This window comes from Telmatherina bonti (assembly GCF_933228915.1).
Source record: "Telmatherina bonti genome assembly, chromosome: 8".
NCBI lineage: Eukaryota > Metazoa > Chordata > Actinopteri > Atheriniformes > Telmatherinidae > Telmatherina > Telmatherina bonti.
The window spans coordinates 24,511,957-24,527,175 of NC_136626.1; the positions used below are offsets into that span (position 1 = coordinate 24,511,957).

General features: G+C 38.5%; 1 protein-coding gene across 2 annotated transcripts in view; it reads left to right on the plus strand.

The window, feature by feature from the left end:
• The window catches only part of tle5 (TLE family member 5, transcriptional modulator), a gene marked incomplete at its 3' end in the record, with an annotated part of 54,653 nt that overhangs the window by 18,168 nt on the left and 21,266 nt on the right, over positions 1-15,219 (plus strand). For both annotated transcript variants that reach the window (XM_079245319.1, XM_079245320.1), the window contains exons 2-3: positions 3,129-3,217; positions 13,720-13,783. In XM_079245319.1, the coding sequence (XP_079101445.1) occupies positions 3,129-3,217; positions 13,720-13,783 (153 nt within the window). The remainder of the gene's footprint in view (positions 1-3,128; positions 3,218-13,719; positions 13,784-15,219) is intronic.

A 15,219-nucleotide genomic window follows, 5' to 3' on the forward strand; every position in this document is an offset into this window, starting at 1 on the left:
AAGTTAAATTGACCCTGTTCTTTTCCCATCCTGTTTGTAATGCACTAGGGTAGAAAGTGTTTTAACATTTAGCTGAACTTGCAAATGAATAGCAGCTGACATGAGACTGAGGGCTTTTACGAGGTTGGGTCAGAAAATGTAACCTTTTTGCTAAAGAGCTCTGATCTGTGTTTAGATTTACACAATACTTTCAGGTGGAAGGTCAGGTGTAACATTTAGTTTCCACAGGCAACCATGTGTTGACCATAGCCTAACACTTTCTTTGATCTTGTGGATCCCCACTGGCAAGCTGTATTCCCTTTAAAATAAAATAAAAAAAAATAAAAAAAAAACCACTGGAAAAGAAACCCAGGCCTCTTGTCATCAAGGTCAAGGGACTTAACTCAAAAGTACCAAGCTAAAAGTACATTGTGATAAATAAAGGGTTGAGAGATGACAGCCAATGAGCATCAGTTCTGCCTGAGGGGGACCTACTATTTAGCTAAACCAAAAAAAAATAAATAAACAAAAGAACTCTTTTAGACATTTTATCTAATGTTTTGGCTGAACATAGCCAAAGAGCATTTTTCTTTTTGAAAGGAAAGCGGAAAAACAAATGTAGAAACCAACATTTGTTTAAACAGAAAATTGATTTTAGTAATATCCCTCAACATGTGGCCCTGTGTATGTTTGGTTTGTGTCTGAGTAGCAAAGACATAAAAAAAGTGAAATAAGTTTTCTTTTAGAACTGATTTGTGCGTGTGTGTGTGTGTGTGTGTGTGTGTGATTATATTCACAGGTCCAAGTGAGAATGAGTTCTAAATAAATATAAAATCCTTTGAATGCATTTTAGTGTTGCTATTTTTGCGTACAAAGATAGCAACGTCATCAATAATAACATTTTACAAGTCTCAAGCAAGAGATGTGCTGTAGCTGACTATGCTGAGGAGCAGCCAGTCAGACATGTCAGTCATTTATATGTGGTCCCGCTTGACTGAGTGGAACTGTCAGGTGGTCCTGCTGATTTGTTGTTTGACAATAAGATGGCTTATTTCATACAGTATTTAAAATGGCCTTGTTACTTTTTAAAACCCAAAATGAGTCCCTTGATGTCTTAAATAATTTTGTGTGGTCATTGCCTTCTTTGTACAACTTTTCTTATTTTTCTCCTCTCTTAATTGTAATTTGGCAGATGACATTTACCTCCATCAAGGAGGTTATGTTTTTGCCCACATTTATCTGTCTGTCTGTCTTGTCTGTCTGTTGGCATGGAATTGCGAACGCAGGAATTTTTAAAGAATTCTTCCTAATATGGGTGGAAATGAACTGCTTGGTGGACTGTCTAAGTGATTTACTAGTTTTTTATTTTTCCAAGAAGTTATCAGGGTACGATTTAGGTATTTGATACTCAATTGCCCCCATAAAAAGTAAAAAAAAAAAAAAAAAAAAAAAAAAAAAAAAAAAAATCCACGTCTTTGTGCTTTGTGGCTTTTGATGTTTGGTTAATTGAGGTCTGCAGAAAGATCGTGTCCTTTTCCTTTCTTCGTTTTTTTTTCCTTTGGCCTTTTAAACTGTCTGCTTTTGTTTAATCTTCATCCACCTACACTTCCTTTCCCTAACTACCCCAGGCAGTTGACTAAAACTTTGGTATTTTGAACATATGCATACTGGGCTTCACAGGGAATCAGAATTGGAGCAACAACACTCCCCTCTGGCAAAGAGGGCAATCTGGACACACACAAAACATGCACACACATTTTGGTGTCAGTTGCACAGCTTCATGTTGCCAAGTGCCTTGTGCTGACACACACTCTGTGTGGCACAGGCTAGTACAGCCGAGCCATTGTTTTCCTGAATTTGGTACATGCCATACCGGCTGAAAAGATAGTTGAGAGGGTTATTCTGCTTTACAGGAAGAAGTCTGTCTCTGAGCAACGGCCTGTGGGCCGGAGGTTTCTGTGTGTTCCCAGCATAATGTCAACACTTCTCATGACATTTGAAAGTGTAATGGTGGAGGTTATCATTTGTCGTAGCCTTGCAAGAGTTTTCTTCCTTTTCTTTTATCCTTGGCAGCATTCTTCCCCAACAATGCTGTCCTTGATGGAAGCAGGCTCATTCCTACAATCTGAAGCAGCCCTGTTGCTTTGCATAGCTTCTGGGAAAGGTTGTCCAAAATGCAAAGCAAACCATTTGTGACTGAAAATCTGTGAGTGATACGTCATGAGTAGTAGGGCACAAAGAAACTGGTCACTCCTAATGGCAGTGGCTAGATTCCTGAGATCAGATTTCCAATATTTTATTCTTTTATTTTTTTGAATGATTTTGAGCCGCCACCTGATCCATTTTGTAGCCTGCTGTGTAGTAATGAGGTTTATTTGGATTTGATGCTCGCTCTGTTCTACACACAATTAGCCTGTCCACTCCTGCCTGGGGGAAGTAGTCTGAACAGAATTATAATCAAGACTAATAATAACATCCAGACTTTCCAAAAGACCTCTGATGTAGTTTGCTGTATGAAGTCTTATACTATAAAGAATGTTGAAATAATAACACACATAGGTTTGACTCAGTCTGTAGTCATCAGTCAATATTCTGTAAAGGTTTACTGCATGAGTTATTGTTTGTAACAGCCCTGAGTAATGACTCATGTGGATTTTTCACCACTATAAAGATTCTGCCAGTGCCAGAGCATGGGCAGATTTAGGCTGGGTTTTGCCAATAAAATGTTAATTAGGGGTATTTTTAAATCTATCTGTGGATTATTATAGTTGTCTTATGGTTAGACTTGCGTGCAAGCATAAAATTTTAGTTATTGAGATGTAAAACAGACCCATTGCATAGCATTAAAATCTGGCAGGAACAAGGGGTATGCTTACTGGAATTTTTTGCATGAACAGAGTTTTGAACTAGAATCTACTCAGTTCTGTCACTTGGCCTTGTGAATGTGGAAACATATTTGGCAACCATCTTCTCTATACTACTGTTGTCATTGGACGATGGCAAATCAAAAACTGCTTGATTTCATGTTCATGTTTTTAATTTATTAATTTTCTCTCATCTGGCTCCTTTTGTCCGTTATTCAACTCATATTTTCTTTATTTGCTCACCATTTGGTTCTCAATGTTTCTTTTTTTTTTCTTTTTTGGCAGGCCTCATCGCAGCAGCTGAAATTCACAACCTCTGACTCCTGTGACAGGATCAAGGATGAGTTCCAGTTTCTTCAAGCACAGTACCACAGGTGCAAAAAGAAAACCCTGGCGCCACATACACATACACATACACACACACACACACTTGCATATGTATCTTGGCAGGTTTATTTCTTTTTTTAATGAAAAAATATACACCATAGTATCTTATCTGGTAAAGCTTTGTAGTTATACCTAGATAGCTTTTTCAAATGTTTTGTTTTCTTTTTGCCTCTATGAAATAAAATAACACCGAGAGTTTGCAGAACTTCACAAGTTTCCCATATTTTGTTTTTGATTTGGCTCAAATTTACTTTCAAGAATTTTCCCCTCCATTTTCCATTTAGTACTCCACAATGACACTTACAGAAGTGGGAGAAGGTTGGAAGCAAACAGAGATGCAGCCAAATGAAATAATTAGATATGAAGTGTCATGGTCATGGATTTAACCATGAAGCCAGTAGGGCTACACGATTATGATCAAAATATTAATCTTTGATTATTTTGATCAATATTGTAATCACAATTATTAATCACGATCATTCATTATGTCTGGAAAAACATGTATTTTTATTGCACCACTTGTAAACAACCTTTTAATATTTCTTATCCAGTCTTTATGCAGCTGTATTTTCCATTCTCGACATGACTTGCTCTCATCTGTCTAAAGCTTGTAACATCCTCCACGTGAATCTTCGTCTGAAGCCGGGAAGGATCAATGCGGGTGGCGAGGCCTGCTTTTTGTGCAATGAAAGTGCTTATTTCATATTTAACGAGCAACTTCATCCACGGCATGGCGGGTTGTGCACGCGGCAGGGTTCGTGTATTTTAATGCCACATGTTGTTGAAATGTTCATATTTTTTACCACCTCCATCAGCTGTTTAATCAAAACAATCCGTTTTACCTGCAACAGGAAAAATGCGGTAGCAGGATCTTTCCGCTTCATGCTTTTCCGTGTTAACCACGCCCACCTCAAATGTCCAACAAATTCAACGATACGTAATTGGCTGCTGGTAAAATAAAAGGTGTGCGTGCTTGGTATTTGGGCAGCTTAATGAAGGCTTAACCACGCATTCGCCCCCTGGTGATTGGCAGACTACTGGTTGAGAACCTGAGTGATGAGAGCAGCAGAGCTTGCGTTTTGAATGTAAATATTGTTGACGATCAGGTTTATCTAATTGTGGCCTCCAAAATCGATATCACGATCAAAATCCGATTAATTTCGCAGCCCTAGAAGCCAGTGGTTACTACTAATGAGACCCTGTGTTTCTTTCTAAACAAAGAAGAAGCTTGTGATCATTTATATAGTACTCTACAATCAGGCTTCAAATGGAAAGTGATCACAGGATACATTCCTCAATAAAAGGCACATAACAGCCTGTTGGGAATTTGCTAAAAGGCTCTTGAACAACTCTTAAGGACCAGATCTACTAAGATCCCAAAATGCTTGGAACTGAATGTTTTTTTTTTGGGTGTTTTACCAAAAGTCATTGCATAAATGGATGGCAGGTGCAAACATGTAGAAGAATCCCTATTTAAATTAGGGTTTTGCGTGTTTTGTGGTTTTCAGCATGGCGAGTTTGAAGAGAAAACAAACTGTATGGGAGCAAATTTATGAAAAATGATTAGTAAAATCATGGCAGTAAAAAAAAATGTCAACAGGGGATGAACCAAAAAGACGATATAAAGAAATAGAAAAGTGAACAAACAAAATAGCCTTCTGGCATTAATTAAAACATCTGCAAATAAAACAGCTGTGAGTGTAGGGGGTATGCACTGTCACGTTAAGAAGAAACAAAGAAAACATGAATTAAAATAACACAGTCTCTTGTTTCTAAAATAAAAAGCAGCTTGCAACTTGGAGAACAGAGAACTGTTTTTCAAAATAAAAGAATCCTGCATTGACACTACATGTTTTACCATGACATTAAATAAGCTTTTGGCATCACGACACACAATACAATAAGCGAACGAGTGTACTTGTGATTTCTGTATACATACTTGGTGTCTGCAAGGGACACAAGCTGCACATAGTCGCAGTCATTTGCTCCTGTTACTCTGCCAAATCCAGCTACTGCGAAGCGCCTGTTTGGTCTCAGTTAAAGACTGTAGAGTGCATGGAAACCTAATAACCGTGACCACTTGGCATTTAGGACTTATACAGCACATCAAAAAACGAGGTTGGGGGACCTCAGCTCAGACATACAAAATCTGTCATTTGCATGTATGACTGTTAAGATGTGTTCTCATCCTAGTTTATCAATGACATTTTTCTGAAGGCATGTTTTTGTTTGTTTTTGCTCTGGCAGCCATGATTATTTGAGGTAGCTGATTGGGAGAGGAATGTCAGGTGTACTAAATAAAAGTGTTGTGTTCCCACAAACGTAATAGATTCACAGAAACAAAGAGCAGTACATCTATTTTGTGCTTATGCCACGTTAAACGCTGTGTACATGGATAATGCTAACAGGCTATGGGCCCAGACTCATAACGCACAGTTTGATCAGAATGCCGGTGAGAGTCTTAATGTTTACAGCATGCACCTGAGAGCTGCATTGGAATGGTCTGTAAGTAACATGAGGAAAAATGACAGATGCAGTCCCAAGCAGTTGCTAGGCGAAGCTCATATACTTGCTGAAAACAATGCAAGCATGTTGTGGCCAAAATGTTCAATACCGGAGGTCATCATTAGGGGCCAGTACAGGGCACCAGGACTCTGAACTACTGAAAAGGCCAATCCACTGGTAACGTCATATTTCCTCTACATTTTGACAAACAACAGTTTAGCAATCTGTTGTTAAATGTTAGGCACAAGTGTTGGTCACCGTGCAACAGGGAGGAATATGTATAAAAATATCTGTAGCTGCCAATAAGGTCTGAGAGACACTCTTCAAAACTATTCGTCATTGTGTTTACCTCCAGTTGTTGTTGCACTTTTTTGCATGAACACCTCTAGTGTTCAAGTCAAGGTAACGTGACACGTTGCCACCAGCAAATATATTACAGGCCTTGCCCATGTAGACTGTTTGCACGTCCTTTTGAAACATGTAAAATATAGACGCAACTTCTAGGAGCAAAATTGCTCTCATATTGGATAGATCACATTACAGATGTTAAATTGATAATATTTACATTTGCACGTTTTAGTACATGCAAACCAGTAGTAGATCCACCCTTAAGTATGAAGCTAACCAGACACAGAACTTGTCATATGCCAGCATCATTCTGAACTATTTTTTTTCTGTAATTTAGAGTTCACAATAGAGGTAATGTGATTACAGGAAAACAGAGCAAACCTGAGTGATACAAATTCCCATACAGCTCGGGATCTTTACTTATGACTGAAAAAGGTTTGCATTTGAAAAAGACAACAGCCAGAAGCTTACTTTATCAAGAAAACACGAAGACCAAGCCAGGGTCTTGATCTGAGCTCAGTAAATTATCTCCACATCCAAACTGGTTGAACTTGGATGTTTCTATAAAAAATCAAGAATCAAGAAAAATACTAAAATTATCTAGGTAGAAGCTTGGCAAGCTTGTGGGACCATTTTCAATAAGACTTAAGGCCTCTACTATTACCACAGGTACTTAAGTACAGCATTAAATGAAAGGTCTAAACAGTCTAAGCACTTTTGTAAATGTCTTTTTTTTTTTTCTTAAAAAAGTAGGTTTCACATCTTCGTTATGAATTGAGTATAGATAATAAGAAAGGATAAATTCATTCTGCAGCAAGATTTAAATAGGACCAAAAGATGATGTAAGAAGCAAAAATAAAATTAAAATTCATTAGAATTTATAAGAGTTTGGACCAGTTTGTATAAAAATGTATTTTTAGTTTGAAAATGTCACACTTATCTGTAACAAAATCCTAATATAAACTCGGAGTACTTTATTGTTAGTGAGATAAAACTGAGATGACTGGTATTGTTCTATGTACCTCCACTACATCACTGTACACTCAAGAAACATTGTTTATTGACTCATACTTAAATTGATCTTGTTTTCCCCCGGCTATGGATCTTACTGTACCGCTTAAACACTGCTACAGTTTCAGAGGTCTGAACTACCTCCAAAGTTTGACCTTCACTGATTCATTTGATAACTGTTATGAAGACGGAGCTGCCACAGGGTCAGCATCACAGAGAGAAATCCTCTTTGTGAAAGTGGTGTCTTTGAAAGCCATCTTCTTTCCGGTGAAGGTTGGTTTGTTCCTCTGTACCTGTACTCCCAGAACCTTCCAGAAGCTTACCTCAGCCAGTTACAGACTGTAAAAGGCACATGAAAGCCTAACACATTGTGAGTAAAATCCCAGCTTGGGTCTGGTCTCTCTTGTTTGTAGCGGATTCTGAGGCTGGAATAACACCCTTCGTGTCTTTTTCCTCGCTTTTGGTTTTGTTATTCCCACAACAGTGAGCCGCACCGTTTAACCCTCTTCAGAGAGTCAGGGCGCAGTTGAAAGAATACCTCTTTTGTCTGAGCATACAGAACATGCATACAGTGCCTATTGACTCAGGAGGAGGGCTGGGATGGGGTGGGGGTGCTTTGGAGCCACAAATGAGGCTTTGTAGCACTCTGCCGCTGCGCTTTGCTTGTCTGTTGCTGAAGACTTTTAAAGGCAAATGTACCGCAGGCGTTCCCCTGAGTGTAGTACAGAGCGTTGTAGCTGTCGTTGTCTTCTTCTTTCCATCCCCCATCTTCCCCTTTTCTCCCCACCTTTTTCCCCCTCCCCTATTTCACGTGCATAAATAGATCAGGGAATACATAAATCAAAATAAAGATGACAGCAGGAGCGATTTAGAGACGGAAGAATTGGCAATAAAACTCCATCAAAGTGTCGTTTGAGAACAGCGGTGCAGACCCTGGGGCTGCTGAGCAGCAATCAGAGGCGGCACAAAGCCAATCCAAGGTAGGCTGGCGATGAGGACACCTGTCGTCATGACAACTTGCTACATAGCCTACGCATATACACAGGGACAGCAGGAAGGTTTTTATGTAGGTGTGAAGGGGAATGTTTTGGGTTAGCAGAGGCTGCTCATGCACCCACATGGATTGTAAACAGAATAAAATAACCGTCATGTAAGTAGTATCAAGTTGATATTTATTATGTGCCATGCAAGGATAATCAAAATCAGCTTAATTCTGACAGAAATTTTGTTTGCAAACATCAAGACATGGCCTAATCCATCCTGAAACCAGTTCCTTATATATCGTTTTGGTGGAACCAGTACAGTTCTTTAGTCTATTCTCTTTACATTGATGGACATGAGCTTGTTGATAAGATTCAAGTCGATCAAGTGTTGTTTCTTCCTTCTCAGTGTCTTTACACACCTCATAAAAGTAAGCAATGTACATTTCTTGTCATGCTTTCTTGTACCAGCAAGGGATGTCCTTTTCACCAGAAAAAGATATAACTTCATTAGATGTGATCACATGAACACAGCATGAGAAAAATATGTATTTTATTACAAGTCATTTCTGGCAACTTCAGCACTGAAATATAAAATCTAAAAAGCAATTAGATATGTGGTGTTTGAAAAGCACCTAATATTTTATTGCTCAGTATTGGAGATGAATAAAGTCTTTGTTTATTTAACGTGTTGTCACTGCAGACTTTAATCTTTTTTTTTTTTCTTTTTTTTTTTTTTAAAGAATAATTTTACATGTGGCCATTATTTTGTCAGATTGACTTTCAGAAGCAGAAAAAATAATTTCTGGGACTTCTATGAAGGGAATTGATGATGGGGAGGAGCTGACAAACGCATTGTTTTCAAATCGGTACACATTAGTGATGCTGTTTGGATATTGCATGCTTTTGTGTTTTTGGAGGAGCAGAACGGTTTAAATAAGATGGCAAAAATGTTTCTCTCATACTCAGATTGTTGTGTTCCCTTACTGTATGGACAGTGATGTGATAGTTTCAGAGCTGGATGTCAGGATGGAACTTGGTAACCTTACAGCCTTTAGGTCCCAACTTGAAACAGGCACATTTGTCTTTGTCTTTATGACAGCAGTGACTGGGTGGTCTTCACTGTACAGTCTCTGCTGGTGCCACATTTTGCTGCTACTCAGGGGCAGTCTCACAAAAATTTAAGATCGACCACTAAAACTACATGTGACATTTACCCATTCACACACGCTCATACAGCACTTCTATTGTTATTATACTATTATTATACTTTGCATATCATTGTCAAATGAATTTAAATTTGTATCTTGTTTTGTGTCTTGGCGTTTTTGTATGGACCCAAAGAAGACTAGCTCATCCCACTTAGCTTCAACTAAGGACACATTAATGTCAGTCTTTTTAATTCGAAACCGAGTCCATTTGCTCAGAAAGTCTGCTTCGTTTGGGGCAATGTAAATGCGCCAAAAGATTTGGATCAAAGAAGCCGACTCCGTCCACCTACAAACACAGTTTTCTGTCCGTTTCAAGCTGACCAAACACAGGAAGCTGACTACAAAAAAAGTCACTTCCTACATTTGATGTAGCATTGTATTGTGGTTAAATACTTAGTAAGTAATAAAACAGCGGTAGTTTCATGCTGCATGTTTAACTTGCAGCAGAGTTTTCTTCTTCACGCCAGTGTTGTCCTCTCTTTTGCTAAATGCTAGTGCAGCATCACCTTTAGTGTGAATGGGGATATATTATTGTAAAGGTTTGGCACGTTTGACCAAAGCACAGCGTGAACGCGATCTCGGTCTGAATGGATACTACCCCCTACAACTGAGCCGAGTCCCCAATCGGACCAAGTCTAGTGGACTATCCTGATGTGAATGGACCCTAAGCTTCAGTTAATAGGGATACTTTAGAAAAATAAACAATTTCACTGCTTTATACATGTCACACGCATTCATACCCTGATAGACAGATCAAGGTGCAACGTGGGGTTCAGTGTCTTGCCCATGGACGCTCTGACATGTAGTCAGAGGAAACAAGAAATTAATCCATCAACTTTCTGGCTGGTAGTCTCTTTATCTTACTGTCCAAAGTAGTTAATGGTGTAGAGGAGGTAGCCAATGTCTTCATGATAGGGGTCTGCGAAAACATGTAGATGTGGTATGTGTCAGAATAACAATCATATAAAAGTTAAGATAAAATTACATCAGTCAGTTTCATTCACTTCACCTCTCAGTGCTTTTGGCATTGTGGATGATCAGTGTATATTTTCAGCCTGGATATTTTTTGCTGAATTGCAGCTCTACTGGGAGAATTGGGAATAAGCTGTAAGTCAGTACTTCTAGTTGATGAATTAAGTTTGTTTTCATTTTGTTTGTCAGGAATCTCCAACTCTGTTATCACAACAATGTTTTTATGCAAAACGCAAAACTTTTAACTTTGCATATTTGGAAAAGAAATGCTTTTACATGCCAGCAGATTAACAACTATCTCTGTGCAGGGAAAACGCAAATAGAACCAGAAACAATGTAGTGTACCTGCCGGGCCTCTAGAAGGCATTAAAACACTAATGACATAGCCAAGTGTGCTATGTGTGTTGTGTTGTGTTGTGTTGTGTTGTGTTCTCATAGGCCCAACACAACAGAAGTATTGCATGCTAACCTACGCGTGACCTACGCGTCTTGGCTAATGGCATAAATGTTCTACCCGTTTGTGTCACCAGAACAAATTCATGAAAGACCGCCATTGTTGTTGTGCTTTACATAAGTCAAAAAGGGTCCGCTTGCACAAGTGCAGGATGATGTGAAAGATGTAACTGTTACATACAAATTCTGATTCCAGTTTACACGGATAATACTCACTTTGGGAACACAAAAATTTTACTCTGGAGGCCGTTGTCAAATTTTTGTGGTTTTATCCACCCAAAACTCTAAGACTGCTGCTGCACGATTGTGGATAAAATGAGAATCGTGATTTTTTTTTTGTTTAGAATTAAGATCACGATTCTCTCATGATTTTTTTCCAGCATAAATATTTATTGCACATCTTACCAGGACATCAACTTTGCAACAGCTGACACTGAACATAAAATCAATAAATGTCTCTCTTGTCTTTTCTTACACACACAACCTTTAAATGATTTTAATAGTAACATTCCTGATCAATATTTTTTCTGTGCATAAGGTGATGAGAGGTAGGTATGTTTCTTAAAATATAAACAACAGGAGGGTCGGACATGAAGCTAGAAATTTCACACCACAGTCCTTTGGTTAAATTTGATATTCTGACATTTAACATGGAGGACAATAGTGATCGATGCAATGTGGGTCTAAAGCTATTCAAAATCTACTTTTTTAAGTGATAGCCTATTTCAATGGCAAAATAAAAAAACTTTTAAAAAACTTAAAAAAAAAAAAAAACAACATAAAAGATTTTATTCATAGTATTAAACATATTTAGGGCGGTTTTGACTCACCTTTTGTTTCTCCCACATTATTCCTCTCTCCTACAACGTCCATTACATTACACGCATATGGTCAATTATGCAAATTAGGCAATGTTGTTATGAAGCGAGTTCTAGCGACTTTTAGAACGGCCAATAGCTACTTTCTTTACTTTAGAACAGCAAAGTGACCCAAAAGAGACACTTTGGCAGAGTTACTTTGTTTTGTTGTTTGACTAAAAAAAAAAACGAAAAGTAAGAAAACTACATAAAAAAACAAAGTAAGACATGGAGATATGTTGGCAAAAACACAACTTTTTAAACTACTTACTGGACACAGTTTAAACTGGTCATTCACATTCTGAATGGACCAAACAGACAACAGAAATGTTAGTTTACATCCCACTCTGTAAGCCAGGATGGGATCAGCACACACACTATTCATTTTGACTGTGCACGCAGACTTGTGCAGGTGTCCTCTCTGCTCCTCTGACCGGCTGTAAGTGCTTTATGATAGGGACGGGCTTCCACTGCTCGTTCGTGACAGTACCTGCTAAACAATATTTGCTTTCAAGTGAGTCGCCAAAACACCAGAAACGTCTCAAATAACTTCAGTAAAAGTCACTAGATTTGTTGCTTGTCGCTTTTAACAAAAAAAAGTTGCCAAAGGTGGTTTGGAAACTTGCCAGATTTAGCGAGAAAGTCGCCAAGTTTTTTCCTACCAGCTGGCATCTGCATCACGTGGTACAAGGATCCGCCATTGTCATTTGTTGAGGCAGAAGAAGGGAGCGCATGATTTGATGCAAGTGATATCCCAGTTCGAAATGTGGTACATTTGTGGTCTTTTTTATTTATTTATTTTTTTAAAGATCATATACAAGTATGTATTGAGATTGCGATTTTTTCACGATTAATTGTGCAGCTCTATCTGAAACCGTGTAAATGAATGCCAGAAAGCAAGGAAACCTTTCTGTTTTACTGTGTTACCATTATAGTGTAAACTGGGCCTAAGATTTTGTGCTTGTCCTTAGGTGTGAGAATGTGTTTTTTAGCTCGTTGTTGTACTGTTACTTAAAGGGCACCTCCTTGCCTTTTTCAACCCATACGGCATCTCATTCCAATTGCTAACAAATGGATTTTTTTAAAATGATAAATTAAAACACCAGTTTGAAGTAGAATCACATACTCAATCTAAAGCTGCCATTTAGATACAAAATAAGTCAAGTATGTTTTAGTGTTATTAATTGTACTTAAAAAATGAGAAGGAAAGTAAAAAAAACTGATAATCCAGCATCTGCTGTGATAATTATAGGAGAAGCACAAGGCAGTGTGTGTTAGTGAGTTCACGTCGCTGTCTGCATGTAACACTGTGTTCAGTCTGCTAGTTAAGACTAGGCAAGATGGAGACTGCCAGCGCTCACTGTAATCGAGCTGTCATACCTGCAGACAGCTGAGGAGAACATCCCAGCATAAATATCCACACACCATCAAACAGGCTACAGACTTCTCCTAAATCTAAACCCCCACACCATGTGTCTCTGCATATTTTGATGAATCTTACAAGTGCTGAGAGTAGATAATGCCTTCTGAGGCTGGCGCGTTCTAACTGGCTGCTTCAGTCAAAAACATGGAGGAGTAAGTTTTTTTTTTTTTTTTTGTTTTTTGTTTTTTTTTTAAAAACCTTACTTGACCATGAAGGCCTACTTGTTGACATGCTCTCTGTCCCGTCACCTAGCACGATATCAGCGCTAACATGATAACTAATTGGTTGTCGCAAGGCCCGGGTCACAGTGAATCCTTTAACACCAAGTGTAGACGTTTTTGACTCAGCTCAGTTCTGCAGCTCACAGCAAGTTCATCTGTGCAGACCAGAACTAGTTCAGTCCAGTGCTTTAAATCAACACCTGCCATACGCAGCGAAAACACTTCCACTGACACGTAAAGGTGAGGATGTCGGTAGTGATGATGGCGGAGGTGGTGATGATATTATAGATGTTAGCGGGGATGGAAATGATGAGAATGACGAGGGTGCAGATGAAGATGAAGGAGGAGGTTTTAGCGATGATGAAAATGATGACAGTGCTGCGGGTGAAAGTGGAGGTAATGATGATGAAGGGGTTAGAAAAGTCACCTGGTGTCAGCACTTTAGAGGAAAGACTGTCAAGCTGAAAAACATGGCCTGACTGTCCTTCTTGTCTTTCCTTCTTTCCAGTTTGAAGCTTGAATGTGACAAGTTGGCAAGTGAGAAGTCAGAAATGCAGCGCCATTATATCATGGTAAGTTGACCTGTGTTTGTATATTGTGCATCAGATGTAATGATTTATCTCCTTTAATGTGATTTAGCGCAGTATTCATAGCTAATATACTTGATTCTTGTCAAAATGTTTTCTTACGTCTGTTGATGTCAATTAGAAATAAACAAAACTGTTTGTTTATGTACACTCTTTTCATCTTCCCTTGGTGACAATATTTTTCTTTACTTTTGAAATTAACGTTTTATCCGGTAAATCTAATTAGGTTTGTTGTAAATCTGTACTGTAAAGTCAAGAGTGCTGCACTCCTTTTAAACATAAGCAAATAATCTCATTTGTCTTGTCGGAGTTTATGCATAAGACAAGCATGTAATTTCCAGGGGTGTGTGGTTAAAAAGAAGATATTTTAGAGTTTAATGTGTCACCTATTCTTTGCAATCGATGGTTGACCTGTTGCCTCTTTAGACTTGTTTTTAAGGACCTTATCGACAGAGATATCAAACGATATTTTTTTTTAAAAAGTCATTAAGATAAAAAAAAAAAAAAGAAACCAAAAAAAAAACCACATAAAGCTCACTTTGTCTTTATCTCTGGAGTCTTCTCCACACATAAATGTTCCCATACACACAGATGTGCTCGCCTGCTCCCTGCTCCACCTCAGGGCTAATCTCATTGTTTCTGGCCGAAGCTGTGTAGCCGTCTGATGTTTTGCCTCTAATTGATCCTCTGACTGGCTTTAATCTCATCTAATCTGCGCCGCCGCACTGCTCTCACCACAATCAGCAGGCCAGCAGAGACACACAAACTCCACACACGCACATTTCCTCTGTGTGTCTTTCAGCACAGACACAGTTTTGCATACATATTCAGGAATTGTCTACCTTTCTTAGCTATAATGATACATTCAGACTTTCACAGCAAATTGTCAAATGCACAAGGCTCGTGTTCATTTTGCATTTGCTCTTATACATTTTGCACCATTAATGATTGAAAATATTTTAGAGTACAGGTAATTGCTGACTTGAGCATTTGAATGATTTGAAGAAACCCAGTTTCCCCAATTACCCAAGTTTGTTTGATTTCTTTGATGGTCAGGAAAATGTTGAGCGGAATGTTTTCTAGCCCACAGGCTGATATTATCAACACAAGTAGTGAAAGGAAAATTGAGGGTTTTCATCAGTGTTTGGTATTTGTACTCCTCTGTTCTTACTTCTCTCTGATGCAGAACACAACTTGGTACTGTTTCCTGTTATTTTAGTCTTGTTACAAACCCAGTCTATCATCAAAAGTATGTAATAGCTACATTGGTCTACAGTGTAAAATTATTAGTTGGAAGCTTTTTTCCCCTTCCTCTGCAGCATGATGGGATTGAGAGTCGTCGCACTGGCACCTGATAAATTGAAAAGTTTTGTGACATTATGTTCTTCAGAGATCTGTGATATGCTCTTGATTGAACCAAA